General features: G+C 51.3%; 1 protein-coding gene across 1 annotated transcript in view; it reads right to left on the bottom strand.

Moving 5' to 3' along the window:
* Positions 1–26,100, bottom strand: part of SRCIN1 (SRC kinase signaling inhibitor 1) — a 205,837-nt gene that overhangs the window by 59,982 nt on the left and 119,755 nt on the right. Inside the window, exon 3 of the mRNA XM_059727015.1 lies at positions 13,418–13,441. Within this exon, the coding sequence (XP_059582998.1) occupies positions 13,418–13,441 (24 nt within the window). The remainder of the gene's footprint in view (positions 1–13,417; positions 13,442–26,100) is intronic.

Genomic DNA, 26,100 nt, shown 5'->3' with positions numbered 1-26,100 from the left:
TGAATCTGATATCTTTTATTAGACCAACCCAAATAGTTGGAAAATAATTATTAAGCAAGCTTTCGGGTTCAAAAACACTTCGTCAGTCCAGGGCATTTTCCTCCTGGGCCCCAGGGGAGCTGTGAACACCTGTCTGTCAATATTTACAAACTACTGGGATGGTGAAAGGGACAGATCCCTGCATACAGGGCTCAGTCCTTGGCTCCTCCCAGCCTACATATTTTTCCCTAGTTAAGCAACCTTTTACTTAGGAGTGCAGAGCACAAAGGGATGGAAAAAAACAGCTGACGGGTAGCCTCCCAACACCTGGAAAAGCTTTCACCCAGACGCCACCACTTTCCCCTGTCCCATGCTGCTTATATCACCTTCTCCCAGGAAAATCAGGCTAGGGACTATTCAGTTTCATCTGTCTGAAAAGAGATATTCGGTGCCACAGAAAGTCACTTCCAGAGCACCCCTCTCTGTGGTGAATGTCAGGTGTGCTTTCACTATGAAAGCATCCGCATTCAGGATGTGGAAAGTCCAAGGAGATGGGAATAGCAGGGCTGGATATTTTGGCACAGCTGGGACTCGCCCTGAATAGGCCTGTTGATTACTGCAGAGTTCATTAAGACCATTGTGCACAGGGGACTGGGCTGCCCTGGGAGCTGGTAACACAATCTCCCGCCTTTCATCTCTAGGCTGGCTGTTTGATGGCAGCCAGGGTCAGTGGTGGATAAAGTTGTTAGTGGAGACAGTCAAGGAGCTGGGGGCAGGAGGCCAGACGGAAATCAGTCCTTTCCTCTGCTTTTGTCCAGATTTCGATGAAACCTGTAACCAAAAGATGACCATTTCCACCAGTCCCTAGAGCTGGTTTAAAGAAGGGGTAGGACATTTTTTCCCCAAAATGTTTCCTCTCTTGTTTCACTGCCCTCCTCTCTTCTCAGCTGAGACTGCACTGAAGAATTTCACATAGAAGCTCTCTTCTGTTTGCTGGGGATGAGCTGTGTCATAGACTCGGGATGACTTGATGCCAACCTCAGCAAAGTGGCAGCTACACCCCAGCAACTGACATTCAGAGTTGGGTGTTTGGAAGTACTTGGCATCTCCTATTGTGGCGCCAACACAGGTTGCATTTGGTGAGCTCACACACTACAACAGGCAGCTTCTGGATGGGGCTGTGAGAGGGAGGGAAGGTGCACATCCTGAAGTGACAGGAGATGGACAAGAGTCTCTGTAGGCGACTGGAGAGCCCTTGTCTGTATGATTACTCAAATGCCTCTGGAGTTTGACTGTGATCCCCATTATGATTTATGGAGCCGACAGCCTTTGCAAAGGCGCCTTTCTATTCTTTTCATATAAATCAAATGAAGAAAGGAAAGCAGCTCTGTGCTCAGCCAGTGGCTAATATGCTGAGCTCCTCTAAAAAACCAGCCCTGGTGATGAGTGCTGAATGGCTGAATATCTGCATGTGCACACGCGCGCACACATATGCACACACACCCCATGACCTGTGCAGCAGGGGCACCAAAGAATGAGCCATGGGGACTGAACTCCACCTTCACTCCTGGACACTGGAGCACATGGGCAGGGGGTAGGAACCATGTCCAATCCCTGCCTATAGTGAGTGAACATAGGATCTCAACTTCTGAGCCTAGAGCTCTCAGCCACCCCCTGAAATCCACTGGCCCTTGGGTGCTTCCTTTGGAAACCCCTGACCTTCCTTGGCAAGCTTGCATCTCTCTCCTGCCTAGTGATCTGTCTCTCTTCTATGCCCCCCATTACCAGAGTCACCAAGCACCTCTGCATCTCTAATGCTATTAGTACTGAGGCAAGGAGTGTCTTTTTGGTCTGGGTGTGTATAGCTCCTGGCACACTCAAGGGGTCTTGACAATGCAAATAACAACAGCAACCCTATTCTACAGGTGGGAAAATGAGGTCCGTAGAGACCTGTGAGTAGTGAGGCCTTATCAGATGTGCCCAAGGGCCTACGGAGAGCTGGTAGCAGAACAGAGTGTGGAACCCAGGTCCCCCCATACCTTGAGTGGAGCCCTGGGCATTGGGCTTATCAAGGCTGCTGCAAAGCACCAACTGTTACCATGGAAGTCCTAACAAACCCCCACTCACATGCCAAGCACCGTGCAGAGACCAGCAGCTCCCAGCCAGGTGCTAGCCCCAAGCACCCTGCTGCAAGTAAACTGGAGAAAGGAGAAACAAACAAATGCAGGTGGCATGGCACAAACTCCACTCTTCTGATTCACGCCCTGATGAACGCTGCTTCACTCTTAATTATTGATGAGCTCTGATAGTAAACAGGCTAACGACACTGCTGGGGCGGGATGGCACAGGATCGGAGCCTGGCTAACAGAGTTTTGCAACAGGGCTGTTGATGCTGCTAGAGCCTTGCTGAGAACAGTTGTGGGGAGGGAAGGCAAGTTTCCAAACATGTCTACAGGGGCTTGGAAGCATGAGTTTCATGGACTTTTCCTGGAGCTTGAGCCCCTAAATCCCATAGGTGTGCCTGTGGGGTGGGGAAAGGAGGAGGGAAGTGAGAACCAGGCAAATTCTGCCAAGCATTATGGGGGAAAGGCACAAGCCCACTTGCCTCTTTAAAGGACAGTGACCTAGAAATGATCCTAGTGGCCATGGCATCCCACAGGCCCCTTCTTGGCTGGGGTATTCAAGGCACACTGAGCTGGGGAGGAGACTCCTGGCTCCCCCCAGCTCTCTCTGCTCTAGAAAGCTGCCCTGTCCCCTGGATCCTGCTATTCTGGAGCGTGCTGGAACTCACAAAGCATTTTGCATGCAGTCCCCTCACTCATCACCTCTTGCCATACATGTCCCTGGCCTCTGTAAGGGTCCCACTGAAACAAGGCCCTTTGGTCTCCCAACTTCAGCATCCTAACCAAGTCAGAGATTGAGCCACATATCCACCCTAGGGATCTCAGCACCAGAGAGCGGGGCAGAACCAATGTCCACAGGCTGCAGCTCAGGAACTGCCTGTTTTGTGCCAGTGCAGAGGGCAGTGCAGCCACACAGGACAGCAGTGCAATCTTGTAGAGCAGCTATGCAGTGCATTGTGCCAGTGCAGTGTACTACAGCTGTGTGCTATAGGGTGATAAAGCAATGCAGTGCACTACACCAGGGCAGCACAGTGCAGCCTGGTGGCATGGCAATGCCATGGACAATGCCATCCAAGTGGGGAGGAGGGGGCAGTGCACTGTGGCAGTGCAGTGTGACAACAATGCAATGCAACTAAACACTGCAGCAGTGTTCTGTAGTCTCGCCGTGCAGGGAAGCAGTGGACAGTGGGGAGATTGAGGAGACAATGCACAGTAGTAGCGCTGTGCAGTGCATCACTGCAGCAGTGTAGCAGAAGCACCATGCCATGACAATGCAGTGTGCCATGGGACTGCAGGGCAGCTGTCCACTGAGACAAGGAAATGACCATGATCTGTGAAGTGTTCCTTTCATAGTGTACTGAGTACCAGGACACTGAGAGCAATCTTGGAGCGGGTAGTGGAGAAGGACCCTAGATTTCAAGACACTGACTCTGTGGCCCACACTGCAGATTTCTGGCTTAGTGGCAGCTCTCTGAGGAGTGTGCTACTCTGGAGCAAACACATTGCTTATGTCCCCTCAGAAGGAAACAGCCCTCCTGCATGGCAGCACATGCCAGTCTCCCAGGTGGGGACACAGTCCCCCATTCCTGCACCTGGGGTTGGGATTTGCCACAGACTCATTGCCCTGGAAACGCCATCTGCAGAAGACAAGGCAAAGTCCAGAGGTTTAAGCACCAGATGTGCCATCTCATCACTCAGCTCCTTGCTCTACTGATGTCAGGGCACATCTGGAAAGGGGCCATTCAGCCTCTCTCGCCACTTGCTGGAGGTGCCACCCTCTTCTGGCACATCCCTGATGGGCTACTTGGTTGCCAGCAACTGAATAGCAAGGCTGGTACTCCAAATCTCTCTGCATCTTTATGCCTCACTGTGCCAGCTATTTCCACCCCACAGGTGGCTGCATTTCTTTAGGGCCCCGTGCATGCAGGACCAGGCCACTGCACGTGTATACTCTTGCTCTCTACGGGAGGGAATCAGACCCCTTCCACTGGGTGTCACAGTACATGGGCCCCAGCCAAAGCCCAAATAGCATCTTTGCATTGATGGGCATCTTTGCATCAGGAGGGGGTGGAGCTGGGGGGGGGGGCGGCGGCACAGGGGACAGACAGGTGTTTCTGATCACAGCTCACCTCAGACTTGAGGGGCTGGGATGACTCTTTTATGAGTTCCCCCCACCTGAGTACACTCCAAAACTCCATCATTTCAGTTTCAAACTCCCTCCCTGTCACAGCCCTTCAAATTATCGCCTCACCCCCATCCCTCCCCATACCCCCTGGCTGGGTCTCACCGCCGAATTAAAAATGTACTGTTCAGGGCAACAATAATTCATCTAACATCTAATGCTCAACATTTTGCCAGGATTATCCCGATTAACCCGGAATTAATCCTGATCGCAATGTTAACAGGATTAACGTAAAAATCGGATTAGTGGTTAAAACAGACCCCTTGACTAAAGCAAGGGGCCTTGCCTAACAGATGTGCGTGGGCTACCACTGCCTGCCAGATGTGAGCAGGAGCTAGCCAGGAGCCTTGCATCCCCTTGAGGGGCCCCTTTTGGCAGGAATGTGATTAAACTGGTTACTCTTGAACCCAGGGCCCTGAGGCAATGGAAGCCCACTGTGATCATCCTTCAAAGCCTAGGCAAGCTGCTCAGCGTTCCAGGAAAAAGGGAAAGAGGAAATGCATGAGGGAGAAACAAAGAGGGAAAGAGCAAAGAAAAGAAAGAAAAGAGAAAGAGAAGGGCAAACAGTGGGAGGCGGAAATCCAAGGGTGGCATTTCCCCATGTCCAGTGGCTTCCCCTCAACCTTGCCTTCATGGTGGTTTGGAGCGCAGGTGGCTGCTAGCTCTTCTCCCAGGCTGATACCTGCAGTTCCTCACTCCTCTGCCTGCCTGATAAATATTTAAAAGCCTTGATTCTCTGCAGCCTCATGAATATTGACAGCAGCTGCTTCCCTGCTGCCTGCCCCAGTGCATCCTGGTGACGGTTCTTCCACACCCATGGGCTCAGAGCGTGTTAGCAGTCCTACCCCTGCTGATCAGAGCTGGGAGTTGGGGGGGGCTAGGAGACCCCCTCCCAGCGTATCACAGTGCACTGGGGAGGAATGGAAAGATGACTGTGTCCCGCTGCTGTGACGCTCTCTACACCAGTGACCAGGCCTGAGGACACCAGCTTTAGACTCTGCCCTCCCTTGGGGATGATGGCCTGAAATGTCCTATCAGGGACTCCCCAATACTACTCTAATGGACTCTTGCCTGAGTCCCCCCTGAGCTGGAGCAGCTTCTCCTCTGGAGTGACCCCAACCCAGCCCCACGTGGAGGCACACATTGGACATAGCCATCACAGCCACGCTTCTCTTACAGCACAGGTCATGACTCACTGGGCACATAGCAGCTGGGAGCTGCCTGCTCTAATAGTTTACACCATGGTGGTCCCTCTAGGACAAGCCAGCAAGGATGGAGTCAGCAGGGAGGGGGTGGGGGGAGAGCCCTCACTCTGAATACAAAGGGCTGTATCCCAGCAGGCTAAATCTCAAACACAAGCCAACCAGGCAAGCTGCCTGGCAGGACCCTTGTCCAGCGTCTCATTCAAGTACTCAATTCCCTAGCTGAAAGAGCAGAAAGGGGGAGGTCACCCATACTCTCTGCTGGTGGTTGCGGTCCACAAAGAGGGACATCAGGAGTCAGCCGCCTGTCCCAGGCTGAGCCTGACCTAGCAGGAGGGAAAGTGGTGCTAAACACAGGGAAAGGGTAGAGTGAGCTGGTACAGTCATGCCAGGGCTGGTTACATCTGCAGCCAGTGCCGAGTGAGTGAGGAGCCAGTGGCTTGCTCCCAGGCTCTAATCAAGGACAGCATCCACCATCCCTGCCTGTGCCTCAGCCAGCCTGATGACATTTACCCTGGTGGGTTCTTCCGTCTGTCGGGTTAAGCAGAGGCCACATTAAACACCCTGTTTCCCAGAGATGTGACTTCACATGATGTATCTCTCAAAAGCAGCAAACTACTGAGGCCTCTGGGGGGCACAGGCAAATCTCAGAAGCATCAAATGTGGGGAAAACAATTAGCAGGGGATAGAGAGGAGGGGGCCTGAGTCCCACTACCTGCAGACTGGGTGTGTCACACAGCTAAGCCCTCCCTCTGTCACAGGCCATGGCGCAGGGGCCCTGCAAACTCCTGCTGTGTAGGGACAGGTGCGTCCTGCTGCCATTCTGTCCTCTGAACCCAAGATACACAGGCTCCTTGTGACCCTGGGGCTGAGGCCTGCTGTCCTAGGCACAGCCATCATCCCCAGATGCTACTTGGCTGGTAAAGAGGAAGGCCTGGAAACCAGGACAGGGAAAGCCCTGTTGTGATGCTCTGGGGACTTCAGAGGGGCTACAGGCTGCATCCTGGCCACCCCACAGCACAATGACGGTATGAAACTCTCCCGCAGCATCTTGCAATTCAAAGCGGTCCCAAAGCAATTTAGAAACAATGGCCCAGACCTTGTAGGAAGCTGAGAACCCTCAATGCCCACTGGCTGCCAATGAAAGTGAAGGTGCCCAGGACCTTCCAGGGTTATGACCTTTAGGACCTTCCAGGGATCTTGCCACTGAAATGCAGCCACCTCTGGGGTGGGGCATGTCAGCTGTTCGACAGTGCACAAGAGCACAGAACAACTTACTACGGCCAGGAAGTGAGAGAGGATATCACAGGACAGTGTATCTCAACCCGTGGGTCGTGATCCCAAAGTAAGTCACAAGAATATATGGAAGGTCACAAACAAACTGTAAAAATGGATTCTCCTTTAAAGGAAAAAATGTGTGAAACTGTGGCTTCTCCCTTGCAGGCTGGCAGAGTTCCAGCTAGCAAGGGGCTGCTTGCACCCCACAGCTTGCACACTGGGGGGGGCTGGGGGTGAGGGCAGTGGGTCAGAAGTGAGGGACACTGGGTCAGGACTGGCCATTGATGTTTACAAATGGGTCCTGGTACAAAAAAGGCTGAGAACCACTGTCATAGGAGATGGAAAATTAAGTAGTTTAAAACAGAACAATGTAATGACCAAAACTACCATTTGGCCACAACGCTGCATTTAACACCACTTAATTGTCAAGAAACATTCCTGGGGCTGGGTTTGCTTTGACAGTAAGATGCAGGCAGGCCTGTAATCTGGGACTGGGGGGGAAGGAGGGTTGGAGGCGCTAGAGAAGAGGCTGGAAGCAAGTGGTCTGAGCTGTACTTAGATTCTTGATCTTACAGCTGGAACATCAGTGAAGGCAGGAGATGAAAGGCAGCCCAGGGCTGGGTTCAGTTTATGGATGATACAGACCTCCCGGGTGACCTTGGGAACCTCACTTAGTCCTCTGTGCCTCAGCTCCACATCTGCACAATAGGGGAGCCATTTCCCTACCCCCTTTCCTAAATGGGTTGCAAGGATGAATACAGAGTGCAGAGAATACACCCCCTGAGACTGACAGTGAATTGAGCATCTAAGAACAACCTGTGAGGGACAGACCGGAGAAGGGAAGGAATGGGGGACCATGACAGAAGCCTGCCAGAGTGTTGTGACAACACCCTAGAGCAGTGTTAGCATGGACTGCGCTAACATCAGCTCCCAAGGAGCCAGGTCTAGCCTGTCAACTCCTCTCTCCTCCTTGGACGCACCCAGATGTCCTCAACTTGCAAATAATAATAATAATAATGATAAAATATCCTGCAATAAAAGCCAATTTCAGCAGCAGACTCTGCAGCACAGCTGATGCATAAGGCTGTCAGGAGGGCATGGGAACAAATGTTTATTGCATTCTGGTGCAGGAATGGCAGGATTACAGGCGCTAAGCCTGCTTGGTATTTGCTTGTCTCACTCAAGCAAAAACCGCTGTCGTGTATAATATTGGCTGGGCAAACTCCTCAAGTCCCCAGCCTGCCAAAGGAAGGGAAGCAGCTTCCTGCGACAGAGACAATATGCTAATGAGAAGCCTGTGGCTTTGCCACACAGCTGCAAACCTCTGCCCAGGAAGGAATTTGTGGCTGTGTTACCTGCACACTGTGGCCATCTGGAACTTTGCAGAATGCAAGTAAGATCTTTCCAGCTCTGAAAAGTACCTGTCCTTCCCCATCAACCTAGAGGAGCATCTCCACTTGCAGGGAGCAGTACAGAGCTTATGACACACAACTGACAAGTTCTGCTTTTGTTCAGCAGAGGGCAGTGCTGCACACTTGCAAGCTTCCCCAGCCTCCAGTTCAGTATAATGAGACATAAGTAGCTGTTACTCTGAAGTGAGATAGCAGGGACAGGCCTCAGGATGGAGGGGTAGCAAAAGATCTGAATAGGACCACCACTGCTTGTCTCTCAGCTAGCACTACCCATCTCTGACTTCCTGCCTGCTAGCTTCCTAAGTGAGTGATGTTTTCATTGGCCTGGCAGCTTGGGGTGGGGGTAGCAGAGGCCAGGGGGGCTACCCCAGTCTCCAACCTCCCCCCCGCCTTGTGAAAGTCCCTCCCAGCCTGGGAGGTCAATCTCACTCCTGTCAGACACAATCTGACTCCTGGGGGAGACTTCAGTTTCCATTGATTTCTTCATTACCAGCTACAACCCAGAGGGGACCAGCAATGGGGAAAGGCAGCTTCTGACAAGTGCTCTGAGCTGAGAGGCTCCTGGATGGGGAAGGTGTCAAGGAGAGCAAAATCCCTAAACAATCTGAAAATTATCAGATGATGGGTCTGGCAAAAGTCTCCGCTCAGCCCATCCCTGTCTCCCGGCTGCCGTTGCTAGGGAACCGAAAGGTTGCCGTTACCAGGCTGGGTTGGTGGAGGAACTCTGGAATTTGCAATGGGACAAGGATACCAGAAGCTCCGTGACAACAGCCATGCAGAGAGGCAGGATTAATGGGCCAGACTCCTGTGCAGAGCTTGTCCTGGCGCCGAGGAAGGGGTGCATGTGTGCCAAGCAGGGGTGGGCTAAGCCAGGTATGGTGATGGAGGGGCATGGAAGCAGGGGCAGGGGCAGAGGAAAAGAGACCCTGGCATGGATGACTGGCAGAGGTGGAGCTCTGGGCATTGATACTTGGCAAGGAGTGTGTCCCTGGTACACATACCTGGACAGGGCTGGGGAAGACTGCCAGGTGCAGACCCCTGACAAGGCTTGGTGTAAAGGAAGAAAGGCATGGAGCAAGCCCTGATAACTGGCTGGCGATGCTTGCATTTTCCTACACCATTTCTGAGGCTGGCAACTCTCCCCTATTCCTCAGCCCTCCCCACAGAGCAGCACTCCCAGGATACCCTTTGCACAGGACCATGACTGATAGACAAGACCAACTGCACATCCCAAGCCCAGGACTGGCAGGTAAGGCAGTGCCTCTTTCAATAGGACATCCCTATGGAGCCCCATGCCTCAAAAATTGAGAATTACACCCCCCCATGGGCTCCTGCCCATCCCGGGCTGGGAGGGGCGGGGGCTGTGCTGAGAGGAAAGGGCAAGGAGCACTGCTGGATGGGACAAAGGCAGGTCATGCCCCACAGACCCTTCAAAAGATGGGTCTGTCTATCTGTTACCCCACCTGTCCTTGTAAGAGGGCTTCTCTTGCCCCATTTGCTTCCAACAGTGGCTAGGAAGAGAGCTCACTCCGAGAAACCAGAGATGGTGGTGGGGGTTGGGGGGGTTAATGCTCCCAGCAATGGGGGAGAGTGGGGAGTGACCCATGTAGGGTGACAGAGATAAGGAGGCCTTGATGGTTATGGAAGCTCGGGGTGAAAAGGGCTCTTGCAGCCAAGGGCAAAGCCTGCAGCTAGTAACCCCCCTGAGGATGGAGGCATTTCTAGCATGCTCCAAGAGGACCTGTTCCCCCAAATCACCTCCCAGGCAGAAAGAGCAGCTCTCCCTTGACAAGCCCTTTCCAGCTGCTGTCAGGCTCATGCCCTGCACTATAGTAGAGGCAGACAGCAAGGGACCTTCCTTTGCTTTGGGGAGGCTTAAGCCTTCCTGGTTTCCTGCAGCAACATGCCTTGGGAGAGCCAGGCTGTGGAGGCTGCTTGGAGGCAATGCCTCTCTTAGCCAGAGGGTCCCTTCCTTGCACAACACAAACAGCACCCAGCTGGAAAGACCCATGTCATGTTCTCCAGAAAAGGCACCCCGCAACTGCACCGTCTCCACCCTATGACACTGGTGGGACGGCTCACCTCGCAACACCAAAAAAGGGTCTTGACATGTTGCCACCTCCCTTCCTCAGCCATGAAGTGCTCATGGGAGGTAGGGGAAGCTTTCTATGACACACACATTTTACACTGCACAATGGGGTGATTGTTTGCAAGGGCAATACCGATCAAAGCCAGGATGACTGAAGCCATTGGCACAGCCAGAAGATGTCCACAGGCATGCCTGGTCTGCATTTCCTTTAGTTTTATGTTTAGCTAGTGACTGCCCAATGTGGTTAAAAATAAAGTTATTGCACTTCTGCTCAGTGATGATCACCCAGCCCTGTGGAGACATTCATGCACGCCCCTTAACCCCGACACACAGGCAAGGGTCATTATCCCCTTTTACAGAAAAAGAAACTGAGATAGAGAACTGGAGTCACAGTCCCCAGCTTATACATAAAGCCTAGAGAAGAGCATAACCAACCTTAGGCGCAGATTTAGAGCGGGGCAGCCCTGAGGGAGCCTGCACTGCAGCAGCACCCGCCAGGGGTTTTAACTCTTCACAGTAGATAAGACTGATACACTAACCCTGCTCTCCAGCACATGGCACTCCCCACCCCTCCTGCCAGGGTGCAAAGCTTGCTAGTTACGTCTCTGGGTTTGGAACTGGACCCTGATCTCCACATTCCCAGCCCAGCTCCAGTGGCAAAGCTGCCTTCTTCCTCTCAAAGAAAGAAGCATGACAGCTCATGAACAGGTGCTCTCCCTGTGCTCTACAGAAGTCCTTCACACCACTACGGTGTCCACTGACTACCTGAATGCATACGGCGGTGTGCCCCGGGACTGGCTGTATTCTCCTTCCAAGCCTGCTATAAAGCAGGTGCACCTGCCCTATCACAGGCCCCCATTCCCTAGTGCAGGGGTAGGCAAAGTTTCTTGGCCAGAGCGCCGAAAAAAACACATCTACCTTGGAAGGTACCAGAGTGCTGGCATGCCAGAAAAACAAAACGATGGCGGGGGGTACATGGCAAGACGCACTGTATATTAGTAAAGTTAGTAATGATAAATGTTGCCTTTTTTATGGTAAATACCAGATTTTCTAAAAATTCCAAACCTGGTGACAATAAATAAAACTTCTTATACTACCTTTACTCTTGTGTATTTGTTTTGTTAAGCATATTGTGATGACAGTGAAAAGAAGAGAGAAAGAGAAGAGCGAGAAACAGAAAGAGAAGAGAAAGGAGACAAAAAAGAGGGGAGAGAAAAAAGAAACAGAGAAGAGAAGAAAAAGAAAAGAGAGAAAGAAAGAAAAAAGAGAGGATGTGACCCTCACCACCAATGTCTCCCACCACTACCAGCTATGGCTCAAGCCCACTGGCCCAGGGTAGTGTCCGGCAGTGGGAGGCAGCAACACCCCAGCAACCGCCACGGCCAGGTCACTCAGGCCTCCCAGATGGTCCCAGAGTAGGGAGAACCGAGCCCCTGAGCTGAAAGGGAAGACCTAGCTGGGGCTCGGGCAGACGGACGCCCTGCCCCACCTGGGCAGAGGCAGCACCAGGATGCCAAGCACCAGGACTGGGCATGCGGGGCAGGGTCTGGGGGCACCCCCCAGGCAGGAAAGTCTGTAGGGGGAAGGGACAGGGAGAGGGGAAAGGCCCATAGCAGGCAGTGGCCTTGCCCAGTGTCGGGCTGGCCCTGGCCCCAGCAGGCACAGCCCTGGCCCTGGCAGGCATAACACCGGCTACCTCCCAGCCCTGGCAGTCCTGGCCCCAGCTGCCTCCCGGCCCCGGTAGGCGCAGCATTGGTAACGGCTGCCTCCCCACCTTGGCCCTGGCGGGCACAGCCCCAGCCCTGACTGCCTCCCGGCCCCGGTGCCTATGGTGCCAATCAAAATCATCTTGTGTGCCATAGGTTGCTGACCCCTGCCCGAGTGCTTGACAGCATTCCCAGTGGCTTTCAGGAGACTCTCAACACCTTGCCTGGGTTTAGCACTAGGCTTCACTAGTCCACTGGGCTGCACTACGGAAGGTTGTGAAGCTGAGGGTTGTATAACAGGCAGCAGGGCGGTTCCCCAACAGTGAGGGGATGGCTTTGCATCCTCCCATACCTCAGCCTCTGCCAGCCAAACACACAGCAGCTGTTGCTTTGTGCATGACTCAGCTCCATTCCAGATGGGCACAACATCCCAGACCAAAGTTTATTTGGCAGGATCAGTCCAATAATGGGTGGCTGGGGAAGGGGAGTTACTTTTTTAACTACATCTATATTCACAGAAGCTACTAGTGACTCAGGCTCTTTCTGTGCAGAGGGGTCCGTATGACTGCTATGACAGGGGGCCGCTTCTGTCAGTGATACTGCTGGGTGGGGCGCTACAGCTTTGATTTCCAGAGTGACTTTGCTTTTTTTGTGTGTGTTGATCTCTTGTTTTGGAGAAAACCATGAAATTCTCTCTCACATCTATTAATTAAAGTCTATCAACAGACAGGGGAGTTTGGGGAACCCCTTTCTCAGCACAGTGCTTATGCATGAGAAGTTCAAGGTGAAACTCATTAGTGCAGTGGTGTCACTGTCCAGCCTAAGTGCACATAAGTGATGGATGTGCAGTATGCGGTGGGGAGTGGTACAAGGATTAGCAGAGCTCTCTACACTTCGAACGTGCTAAGATGCAACAGGTGTGCAGGGCTGTCTGCATCTGCTGTTCTTTCCCTCCCTGGATTTACTTAGAAGAGCATGAGGATCTCAATCACCTGGAGCCCTGACCTGGCCTCTGGGCAGGACAGCCCAAACTGGGCTGGATTTCAGAATCTATCCAGAATGGCTGCAGTGTCCCTTGCTCTTTTTCCAGAATCCTGGAGTCAGGACTCTGGTTTCTGCCAGGTGAGATAAGTCCAGATCAGCTCTTCATTTCAACAGGTTGAGTGTGGACTTAGACTGGTGCACCTGAGATCAGGATGTGACTTACATTCATCTCTCCCATAGGGAGGGTTTGCCACACCAGACTCACCATGAAGAACCAGCAGCAGCAGCAGTAGCAGCCTTCTCATGAGCTTAAACTGGTAATCAAACCCCAAACTAACCAAACACAGGAAAGTCTGAGCTGAGCTCCCAGGCTCCCCACCCACCTCCAAGCACACAGAGATGTAGAAAGGTTGAAAAGCGCATGCATCTTAAACAGAAGCGTGAAAAATCAGAAATACTGACCTTAAAGCTCCAGTAGTTGGGTTGCTAACAAAAAAAACAAAAAACAAAACAAAAAGAACAAAACAAAAAAATACCATTAAGATTCTGTTTTCTTGAGAACTGTTGACTTTAAACTGACACACAGCCTGGCTTAGTTTCTACTTAAAGTCCCCTCCCCAGTGATTTTTGCCTAATGCTGCTATGATCTTGGGATGGGTGCTGGGCGTTAGCAGGGGGGCATTGGGAGGAAGGGGACCATGCAGGCAGGCAACCAGGGACATACCAGCTCAGGTGGTTAGGGCAGGTCAGGAGTAAAACTAACCCAGAGGGAAATAAAGGGGAGCCAAAGTGAGCTCAGGCTCTCACTGGTAGCCACTGTGCCCCTCAAGGTGGGTTACTCCCTGTTCCTCAGCCCTGGATGTCAGGGAAGATCTCTTATTTTTAAGGGATCTCCCCTCTTCTCCCTTCTGCCTCCTCACCTCCCCACATGCCCTCATGGGGCTGGTGCCAAAAGCCTGGAACAGAGGGCAAATGCTCCTTTGAAGGTTTTGATGTTTGGGGATTGCAAGGCAAGGAGCATCCCTGGTATCTTAAATGCATGCTCTAGGGAGGGATGGGAGCTGGCATCAATCATGGCATATTCTTGGAAGCCAAGTATACCAGAAAGCCTGGGACCTTGTCTTACAGAGCCATCAGCTGCTGGCTGAGGAGGGGAGTTTAGATGGACTTTATAGCTTCCAGCACTGCCCACATAGCTTAGCCTAATTTTCTGGGTGGCTGTCTCACTGGAGATGACCCCTCACTGCTTAAAAACACCCTGCAGCACATACCAAGGTCCCCTGAGAAAGGGCAATGGAGAGGGGTGAGGAACTGAGTCAAGGGCCCAGGGCTCTGAATGAGGCCAAGTCTCTCCTCTCCCTGTGTTAGGACAAAACAAAGCCAACAGTGAGACAATTGCTCACTCACAGTCTGGGGCTGGTGGCACCATCACCACAAAGGTTGGCATCATAACCAGGGCTGGTTATGCCCAGATCCCCACCCTGTGAATCAATTCCCAGGGGCATGTTCTATTGCTCTCAGGCTTACACACTACAATTGTCCGTGGGGGAACTGAGTTCCTGTTCTCTAACCAAGGAGATTAAGCCCATAAAGGGCTGTCTCCTCTGTTCTCTAAATCTGGATCCTTGCTCCCCAAGTGGCCACTGTTTGCATCCCAGATAAGGCCAGTAATAAAATGGGAGTCAAACGGATGCCCATGACTTAGCCTTTGTTCTCAGAAAGCAGAGACTATCAGCTCAGCAGATCACTATCAGAACCAGTCGGGGTTTGAGGAACGGAGGGTGGAATCCAGATTAGCTCAGTCCATTTGGGTTTAGCATGCTCTGGCACGCTCACTACCCCAAGCCATGGTGGGATGAAGGACTGGAAGATTTGGGAGTCAGAGGTGGTTAGGGCATGGCACAGCCAACCCAGGTCAGCGAGGTCACCGTGAGCTCCTAAGAAGACAGTATGAGGCAAATGGGAGGCTAATACACAGTAAACAAAAGTCTATCGCAGATACTGAATCACTTGAGGATCCTGTGCTCCTGGAGCTTCTCCAGTCCGACTGGTGAACAGGTACGAGGCCCTGGCGACCCTGCAGGAGATGGAAGGGGAGGAGGAAACCCTTGGGAAAGAAGAAACACCACGTTCTTCACACTCCAAACAGATCAAGAGATCCACGAGGACCCAGAGGAGGAGGCGACGAGTGCTCGTCATAGGCGACTCCATCCTGAGAGGTACGGAAGGACCCATCTGTCGCCAGGACCCCTCGGCACGAGAGGTATGCTGCCTCCCTGGAGCAAAGATTCGGGATGTGATGGAGGTAATCCAGGCCAGGATCAAGCCCACTGATTACTACCCCATGGTCCTAGTCCATGTGGGTACTAATGATGCGGCCAGGAGAACCCCCGATCACCTGATGGCGGACTATAGTGCTCTGGGTGGCGTGCTGAAGGAGTTCGGTGCACAGGTGGTTTTCTCTTCCATCCTACCAGTGACCGGACAAGGAAGACGGCAGGAGAACTGCATCAGAGAGACCAACTGGCGGCTTCGGCAGTGGTGTCTTGAGGCAGGCTTCGGCTTCCTGGACCATGACCCGCACATCACGACGAGGGACATGCTCAGTTGGGATGGGCTTCACCTGTCCCCCAAAGGTAAGCGTGTGTTTTCTACTAGGTTGGCGGATCTCCTCCGGCGGGCTTTAAACTAGGCTCGTCGGGGGGAGGGGAGTATGAGGGCAGGGGAAGCTGTGGACCACCAAACCAGGTGGCACCCACAAGGACAGCCCAGCCTGAAGAAGGAGAACATTGGGAACCTGAAAGCCATGGGGAGACCAGCACTACAGAACAGGTAAGAAACAAGAAGGTAAGAAACAATGGGCCCCTTGGGACTCGGAGCGGGGGGGCAGCAAAGGCACCAGTCGCAGGGCTCAAGTGCCTATATACTAATGCTAGGAGCATGGGGAACAAGCAGGATGAACTAGCGCTCCTGCTTGCACTAAACACCTATGACTTAGTGGGGCTAACAGAGACCTGGTGGGATTCATCCCATGACTGGGCAGTACATATTGAGGGCTATAGATTGTATAGAAAGGACAGGTCGGGGAAGAAAGGGGGGGGGGGAGGGGGGTTGCACTTTATGTCAGTGAGCAATATACATCAACCCTCATCAAGACAGAATCCAAGGTTGAGGAAGTAGAAGGATTGTGGGTTAGGCTACATGGGGGGCAAGGAGAAAGGGATTTGGTGGTAGGGGTCTGCTACAGACCCCCATACCAAGGGGAAGAAATAGATGCGGGGCTCCTGAGGCAACTCTCGGAGACCATAAAAGCTAAAGAGGCGGTAGTCATGGGGGACCTAAACTACCCGGACATCTGCTGGGAGACGCAGACAGCAAGGTCCCATCGCTCACGCAGGTTTCTAACCTGTATACAGGACTTCCACCTGACACAGGAGGTGCATGGTCCCACTAGGGGGAATGCCATACTGGATCTGGTGTTGGCAACAGGAGATGACATGATAGGGGACCTCCAGATCGGTAGCCATTTGGGAGACAGTGATCACCTAATAATAGAATTCAACATAAGACGGCGAGTGGGTAAGGTAACTAGTAGGGTGAAAGTGCTAGACTTTAGGAAAGCTGATCTCAATGCACTCAGGCGATTAGTCAAGGAAGCACTGAAGAGTAGGAGTTTTGAAGGGATGGGAGCCCAAGAAGGGTGGCTGTGCCTAAAGGAAACGATCCTTCGGGCACAAAGCAAAACGATCCCTGAGCATGGCAAAAAAGGGAAAGGGGCCAGGAGGCTTCCATGGCTGACCAGAGAAATCCAGGGCAGCCTAAGGGCCAAAAGGGGAGCACATAAAAAGTGGAAACAGAGTGAGATCACTAAAGATGAATATACCTCCTCTGCTCGTGCTTGTAGGGAGGCAGTTAGACGGGCCAAAGCTACCATGGAGCTGAGGATGGCAACCCAAGTAAAAGACAACAAGAAATTGTTTTTTAGATATATTGGGAGTAAAAGGAAGGCCCAGGGAGGAATAGGACCCCTGCTAAATGGGCAGAAACAATTGGTGACAGACAGGGGGGACAAGGCTGAACTCCTCAACGAGTTCTTTGCCTCAGTGTTCCTAAGTGAGGGGCACGACAAGTCTCTCACTGGGGTTGCAGCAAGGCGCCAGACTTCCATACGTAGATCCTGAGGTGGTGCAGAGTCATTTGGAAGAACTGGATGCCTTTAAGTCGGCAGGCCCGGATGGGCTCCATCCGAGGGTGCTGAAGGCACTGGCTGACATCATTGCAGAGCCACTGGCGGGAATATTCGAACGCTCGTGGCACACGGGCCAAGTCCCGGAGGACTGGAAAAGGGCTAACGTGGTCCCCATTTTCAAAAAGGGGAGGAAGGAGGACCCGGGCAACTATAAGCCAGTCAGTCTCACCTCCATCCTTGGTAAAGTCTTTGAAAAAATTACCAAGGCTCACATTTGTGAGAGCCCGGCAGGGCAAATTATGCTGAGGGGAAACCAGCACGGGTTTGTGGCGGGCAGATCGTGCCTGACCAATCTAGTCTCTTTCTATGACCAGGTTACGAAACGCCTGGACACAGGAGGAGGGGTGGATGTCGTATACTTAGACTTCAGGAAGGCCTTCGATACGGTATCCCACCCCATGCTGGTGAACAAGCTAAGAGGCTGTGATGTGGATGACTGCACAGTCCGGTGGGTGGCGAATTGGCTAGAGGGTCGCACCCAAAGAGTCGTGGTGGATGGGTCGGTCTCGACCTGGAAGGGTGTGGGCAGTGGGGTCCCGCAGGGCTCGGTCCTTGGACCGATACTTTTTAATGTCTTCATCAGCGACTTGGACGAGGGAGTCAAATGTACTCTGTCCAAGTTTGCAGATGACACAAAGCTATGGGGAGAAGTGGACATGCCAGAGGGCAGGGAACAGCTGCAGGCAGACCTGGATAGGTTGGACAAGTGGGCAGAAAACAACAGGATGCAGTTCAACAAGGAGAAATGCAAAGTGCTACACCTAGGGAGAAAAAATGTCCAGCACACCTACAGCCTAGGGAATGACCTGCTGGGTGGCACAGAGGTGGAAAGGGATCTTGGAGTCCTAGTGGACTCCAAGATGAACATGAGCCGGCAGTGTGACGAAGCCATCAGAAAAGCCAATGGCACTTTATCGTGCATCAGCAGATGCATGACGAATAGGTCCAGGGAGGTGATACTTCCCCTCTATAGGGCACTGGTCAGACCGCAGTTGGAGTACTGTGTGCAATTCTGGGCGCCACACTTCAAGAAGGATGCGGATAACCTGGAGAGGGTCCAGAGAAGGGCAACTCGTATGGTCAAGGGCCTGCAGACCAAGCTCTACGAGGAGAGACTAGAGAAACTGGACCTTTTCAGCCTCCGCAAGAGAAGGTTGAGAGGCGACCTTGTGGCTGCCTTTAAGTTCATCACGGGGGCACAGAAGGGAATTGATGAGTATTTATTCACCAAGGCGTCCCCGGGGGTTACAAGAAACAATGGCCACAAGCTAGCAGAGAGCAGATTTAGATTGGACATTAGGAAGAACTTCTTCACAGTTCGAGTGGCCAAGGTCTGGAACGGGCTCCCAAGGGAGGTGGTGCTCTCCCCTACCCTGGGGGTCTTCAAGAGGAGGTTAGATGAGCATCTAGCTGGGGTCATCTAGACCCAGCACTCTTTCCTGCATATGCAGGGGGTCGGACTCGATGATCTATTGAGGTCCCTTCCGATCCTAACATCTATGAATCTATGAATCTATGGACACGCACCCCTGCACTCTGGCTCTGAACAAGTCAAGTCACCTCTATCAGAGCAGGGTTTCGCTCTCCTGACAAGCCTCAAGAAAGGCTTCCTACCACAACAAGACCTGCGCCAAGTATGAAAACAGGCTAGTGCCATAAATATTACTACAGCCCAGATCAGGGCCATATAAACCAACGTGAGACTGATGGTGACTACCACACTAACTCAAGGGAAGCAAACTCCCTCCAAAACAAAGAATTGCCTTGCAGTCCTGCAGCCCTGGGAAACCAGGTGTCTGGCAGGAGCTGGAAGTGCCTCCCTCTTTGCAGAGCTTCAGTGACAATCAATGGGATTTGTCTTGCAGGACCTCTTCTCCTGAGCTGGGGGGAGGATGTTAAGGCTCCTTGATTTTGACCTGAGCATGACAGCACCTGTTTCACAGGAACATGTGAGCACTGCCAGACTGCAGCTCCCACAGCAGCCAAGGTATACAGTGCTCCTGCCTTGACAGCCCTGCCAGGCCAAGTGGCCCTGGCTCTTCCCTGCTCCGTGTCCTTTCTTTCTTCTCCCAAAACTCCCCTCCCTGTCCTTTTCAAAGCACTTGTTTCTATACCAGCTTTGTCACAGCTGGTCAATGCTGTCTGATGCCCATACAGCTAAAAGGTAAGACACTTCCCTTCCTAAGAGGCAGGCAATGGCCCTTGCAAAGGCCCTTCCTTAAGTGGTAGAAATGCCTCGTCAACAGTTAATAGATATGTCCTACACAATCCTCTGGAAACAGGAAGGATAAAAAGTCAAGATAGTATGCTGTGCCCATCTCATTCCCTTTGTCCAAGGATCTTTGAGTGTCCCACAAACAGTTCCAGGTGGTTGAGTCCCAGGGTCACTATCTTCCTTTTACAGATGTGCAGACCAAGGCCTGGTCTCCTCCTGTGAACATGTATCAGTTTGTAAACCAATTTAGTCAAACCAATCCCATGTGGACACACTTAGTTTAAAAGTGACTTGAATTGATTTAGCTGAAGTCAATAAGCCAGAAGCCGCTGTTAAACCAAAGGAAGGCTTTGCACTGGACGGACTAACTCAGGTTTGAAAGTGATTGAAGTTAAACGGGTGATGCTCTTTCATGCAAACAGGCCCCAAGGCACAAAGTTTTTTTCCCAAGGTCGCGCTGTGACTCAGAGGCAGAATCAGAAATCTTAGATAACAAGCAGCAGGAGCCAAACCTTCCCCGGACTTGTAAAGCTTTCCAAAACACCAGGAGCTTGGCACTTACAAAATACGTACCTTTTTTTTTTCTTTCTGGCATTGAAAGAAACCAGCTTTTAGTAATTAACACAGAAACATCTTCACTGGGAACACTCTGAGACAGCAGGGGAGGAAGAAAACTGACACCACCAAGCATGGTTAACCTGAAATCACCTTCAAGATTCCAGATTGCAGGTCCCTGCTTGTGTAAGGGGTTCTTTGCTGTGCGGTGAAACCCGCTGGGTAAATGTGATGTGCCTGGGTAAGATAAGGCATAAGCCCCTGTGAATTACCCTGGTATGGACAGCTGCGAATCTGGTTTTGGAGCAGGGGACACTGCATCTAACTGAGGCATTTATACCTCTGCAAGAGGAAGACCAGAACAGCTCATACCAGCAAGACAGGGAGGAGGAGATGATAAGAGAGCTGCATTGTCTGCTGACTGAGGATGCTCCTGGAAGGGCTTGATGCTGACTAGCCATCCAATGGACCACACAGTCACTGCTCTTGTTTCCAACGCACCTGTGCACCTGTGCTTCAACTGGCTGCAGTGCAGCTCTGCAATGTGGTGCTTCTGGGACCTCCCATGGACAACACATAAGAACCCTCCAGAGGCTTAAGTAACTTGTGGAGAATTAGGTTGCAGTCATAGAGAGTAGAGCTGGAAGGGAGCTCAAGAGGTCATCTAAGTCCAACTGCCTGACCCAGGGCAGGACCAGCTATACATAAACCATTCCTGATAGATATTCTTCTACCTGGCTCTTACCAGTGTTGGAGACTGCACAGCCTCCCAAGGTAAGCTAGTCCAGTGCTTAACAGTCTTTCCAGTTAGAAAGTTCCTCTCACATCTAACCTAAATCTCCCTTGCTGCAATTTCAGCCCATCGCTTCTTGTCCTTTTCCCAGTGGACAGAGAACAATTTCTCATCTTCCCCTCTGCAGTAGCCCTTTACTTTTTGAAGACTATTAGCATGTCACATCAAAACTGACCCTCAGTAAAAGCCCCTTAAACTTGGAGGGTCAGCAATACCTATGACTTTTCATCCTGATATTTTAACACTCCTCTCAGGTCATTTGCCCTGATTTTGCAGCTGGGGAAACTGAGGAACAGAAAGGGGAATCACTCAGTGACAGATTCAGGACTAGAATCAAGGCTTCCTAAACCCTCAGCTGGTCCTTCGTCTGCTCTCCCATAAGTCAGTCCTTCCCAACTCCTATGCATATGCTTCCAAAGAAGGGTCCCCAAGTCTGGGTAATGAAGAGCCCTTGCATAAACTAACTAGAAAGATGGCTTGCAGGAATGCTCCCCAGCAAGCTGGAACATCCAGTCCCTGGGACAGCAAATGCCCTGTCAGGAAGGGTCAGCTCTGCAGGAACGAGAACAGAGGAGGCACTGATGAGATGACTTTTCTTCTCCAGGCTCTTTATTTTGCAGCTGAAGAGCATCAGTAATTTTCCTCAGTCCCTGATATTGCTGATCCTATCTTGCATCAGCCTTGAGTCTATATTTTATTATTTTAGGACGACTGGACAAGCTTATCATGGGTCCCATAAATTCCAGACCCGCCATACATACCCACTCCACATGAGACCAGTTGCAATCCCTTCTGCAGCTCAAATGCCAGGAGAGAGAGAGAGGCTGAGTCCAGAACACCTTGGAAATCCTCTGTTATAGTTAACAAAATGTGAGAGTGCCCACCAGGACCAAATGGGTAGTCCTCCACCCCACCTCTCTCCTTCTCTCGTCAGGTGCCTGAATTGGTTGAGATCTTTCTCAGCTCTTTGTAATCACCCCAGGTATGCACCTCAGTACAGCAGGGTCATTTTTGGTTTTTTTAAATATATTTTGTGTTCCAGGTCAAAACAACCAAATCAGCTCCAAATCATCTCAATTGAGCAAAACTCAATCGTTCCAAAAACCATGTATGGCGCTAAAACCGGGGAGCATCCTCCATCCCAGACCTATCGCCCTAGGACTTCAGATACTCCCAAATCCATTTGCAGGCATCCTATGTGCAGGCCCAAACCCGGAGGTCTTGGGGTTTGGGTGCCCTCAGATACTACAGGCAAGCATCTTCCATCCCAGACTCTTTAGTCCAGGACCTCAGATACTCCCTACACTAGATCTTAGCCCACAAGAGGCCTTTGGCACTGAGGGGATGGAGAACCTGAAACCAGAGAGCACTCTGTTAAGGATGGTTTGAACCTCCTCCTTCCCCTCCCTTTCCCCACCATCTCTGCCAACGACAGCCAGAGGCTGAGAGGAAAAAAGAAGAGTATGTGCTGGATGAAAAATAAGGAGGGAGGGAGGGAGGGAAAAGTAGAAAGAATAAGGATGGGTAGAAAGAAAGAAGGCCTGCCTTGCCCCCCAGGGAGACAAAACCAGCTAAGCAAGGGTCTCTGACTCTCAGTTACCCAGCCACATTTTGCCCAGCAGCACCCAAAGCCCTGCCCCTCATGCAATGAGTTTGGTGGGTCTCACTTGAACCTTTATTACAACCAGCACCTTGCTGATGACTTTGGCACAGAGGAGCAGAGCAGCACAGGGCTTGTAAGCTGCACTTGCCCTCTTAAGGATAGGCTGAAGCAGAGTGATGGGGGAGGGAAGTATGTGTTGCTCAGACTGCATGGATCCTGGGGAAGAGCAGCAGTCCTCCAGGACTGTCAATCTGGCACCTTCCACCAGGGCCAAATGGCTTTGTGGGGAGCACTCAGATGTAGTCATTTCAGAGGGCTCCATCTGTCTTTCTAGGCATCTGTGGAGTGTGAAACATATTTCAGAGTAACACACAAGGCAAGTGTGTTATTTGCCTGACCCACTCTGCCATCAGCTCTGTTTCTATTGTCTTGGGACGTGTGTAGATGAAACAAGGGGCATGTATGCACAACACTTTAAAGCAGGTTACATGCTTTTGCACCACTTTAATGGTGTTGGTGTTTGCATGTGTCAGCGGCATATTGTGTATTAATTCCAGCTGCTGTAGCACATTCGGTGGCATAATGCGCCTTAAATGACTTTGGGGTGCAGCAAACTAAAACACCTGTGAGGAGTTTTAGTTTGCTGCCCTATAGCCATGGAGTGAAGCACCAGGCTCCATGCAGCTCAGGGGCTGTGCAGGCAGTTCATGCAGGCAGCCCGACAGCAGCCCGGGAAGGCAGGCTCCACCGAAGAGAAAAAGAAAAAGCAGCGAGCCTGATCTTCATTTTTTTCCTCCCCTGGAGCCTGCCTGCCTGCCTGAGCTGTGCGGAGACCCAGTCCTTCCTTCTGTGGCTGCAGTGCCCCCGGGACTGCCTGCATTGGGTGCCTGCGGGCAGGTGCCGCCTGGTGTGGAGGCTGCCACTGCCGTGGAGGGAAGCACCAGCCCCCCACAGCCCAGGGACTGCTTTGCCCGTTGGAAGCTTGTCCTCCCCTCCCCACTGCCAGAGAAGCAGGTAAGACATGGGTGTACACGACACGGGGGTTTACTGCCCTAAATTGAAGCAGTGTTTTTAAAAACCCACTGCTTCAATTTAAGGTAAAGTAAACTCCCGTTTCATCTACACATGCCCTTATACTTTCCTGAAGCACTGGCCATATATTCCTATGGCAGGTATTTATTTAGTCAGGCTCTCCTTGGTGCATGTACCTTAACTAACAGAGGAGAGGAATAACAGTCTTTATAAAGAAGGCAAACAGTACCAGGGCAGAAAGTTAAAGAAGTTGTCCATCGTCTTTGTCCAGGAAGGTAGCCAGTTCCTGATAGGAGACCTCTCCACGCCCAGCTCTACCAACACCAAAGGAGCCATGACTCAGTGACTCTGGCTGGGGAGCTCAACAGCATCCAGCAGAACTGTGTAGGCCTGAATCCCCATACCCAGCCCTGCCATCATTGCCTGCAATATGTGTAAAGAATGCCACAGATAGTGAGGAAGAGGATGGTGGCTTTTTGCAAAGGGAAGAAGAGAGGGGAAGGGTAGAATTAACATATCTCTGGCTCTTCAAATGCATCAAAGGGAGACAATGGTCTGAGAGAAGATTTGAAAGGACAGCCCTGTTACAACTGATAAAACAGGCAGCTCACTGCAGACAGAGCAATGCAGAAGGTATGAAAAATTACAAAGGCTGAGATTATAATTACAATGAAAGTCATGTCCACAACACTGTGAAATGACAGACTAACTAGGAACTCAGATTCCACCCCCTCCCCAACCACACATGCATGCACCCCTGGAAAAGAGAGGAAAGGATACCCAGAGGCAGGGGATGTAACTAAGACCATTTTGTAGAAAAGGAGCAGCACAAAAATTAATTCCTAGAGACTGTCCCAGGAAAAGAATGGGAGATAAACAAAATCTGAGTGAGTCATTGGGCTGACCAAAGCAGCTTCCTCTCGCTTGACAATTTTAACGTAAATCTGTTACTGATAAATAAACAGGACAGGATTGTCTAAGATGGACGAAGACAGCATCCTCAACACTTTTCCCTGGGCAGAAGGAACACCAGGTTGATTTTTTTTAAATAACTATTTTTAAAAAATTCCAATATCCAGTAGAGTCCCCTGTAAGCAGGATGCTTTGATAAATGAGCAAAAACAAATTTCTTTACAAAAACAAATATATAAAGGATTTACCTGCTCCTCTGATTAAAGTTAGAAAAGCCTTTTCGGCAAGAGAGAAATTGAAGTACAAGCGTAAACAGTAAAAGTGACAAGAGAGAAAGCCAGAATCAAATGCATGAAGTAAATAAACCCACAGAAAGAGAGAGAAATCATGCGTTTGTGCTAACTTCTTTCAGTTCCTGTCATTTTAGGTGTTGCAATTATCAGAGGTACAACAGCTTCAGACAGGAGCGGGATTGCAATTGGAAGACTGGTCTTGAGCTTAGGACCTGCACTGGAACTACTGCTTGTTCCTGGCTCTGCTATGGGCTCCCTGTATGACCTTGGGCAGGTCATTTAATCTTTGTGCCTTAATTCCCCAGCTGTAGAATGGGCTGACTGATGATTTCTCTCTTGTCTCAGTGGCGCTCAATTTTCTGAGTCTGTCTGCTGGATCCTGCACGCTGAGGTAGTCTGCAGGGCCGGATCTAGCATGTGGCTGGCACAACAGATCCAGCTGCATGCCAGTCCACCCCTGTGTACCTGTTCTAACCACACACTCGATCCAGCCACACATGCAGGGCCATGTCATCTGACCTGCGAGGCTCCCCACGGGTCTGGAAATTTGGCAGCAGGGGAGTAGCAATTAACACTGCCACCACTCACCCCCTGACAAATTTTTGGATGTGTGAAGAGCGCTGTGGGCTGGAAAACACTCCTCCACAGGCCAGATCTGACTTGCAGGCCGGAGGTTGAGCACCACAGTTTTAGACTGTTTGCACTACAGGCAGGGACTGTATCATATGGTGCATCTGTCCAACTCCCACCACAAAAGGGTTCAGGTCTCAGTTGGGTTTTCTACTTCCTAGTGTAATATAAACAATGGTCTTCAAGCTGACTGCTCAGCTGTGTGCCATTGGCCCTACACACTATTCACTAGGAGAAATGTCCTCTGAAAGCCTAGCACTTAAGCCCAAGTCCCACAGGGGCCCACAGGAGAATCAGGACCTAAACAATGGCTTTCAGAGCAATACCAGAGAGTGACGTGGTCAGAAAAACATTACAGTATAAGTCATCCTGCTCAGTTTACAGTGGACCACGTGGGCTCCAGCTGGGATACTGGACTAAACTAAACCACAGTGGAAATGATCAACAGGTCTGTAAAACATGTAATTCTCTGCCTCTTTGCAGTGTAGGGCTCCCCTGATCCCGGTCCTGCCATAAACCTTAGAGAAGTACTCAGCTGCCCTCTCAGCAGCTGTCAGAACCCTGTCGCAATAGGGAAGGATTTTCAATAGCACCTACATTATTCAAGACCACAAGTGCCCCTGCAAGTCAACAGGGTTTGCGTTGCTGAATCACATTGGTGGTGTCAAAAATTCTACCTCCAAGCCGTAAGCAGCTTGCCTTTGCCTTATTTGAGCCCTACTTCTTCTGTGCTGCCCAAAGATAGCCACATATCCAGCCTCATCCCACTAAATCACCACTATGAGCAGACTAGCTGCATGATGATATTACTCTAAGGCTCCCACCGTACTTAACTGCCCCTGTTACCTCCTCCTTCCTGTTTT

Source organism: Alligator mississippiensis, chromosome 4, assembly GCF_030867095.1.
Source record: "Alligator mississippiensis isolate rAllMis1 chromosome 4, rAllMis1, whole genome shotgun sequence".
NCBI lineage: Eukaryota > Metazoa > Chordata > Crocodylia > Alligatoridae > Alligator > Alligator mississippiensis.
The sequence above is the reverse complement of the archived record's forward strand: the minus strand, read 5'-3'. Positions and strand labels throughout refer to the sequence as shown.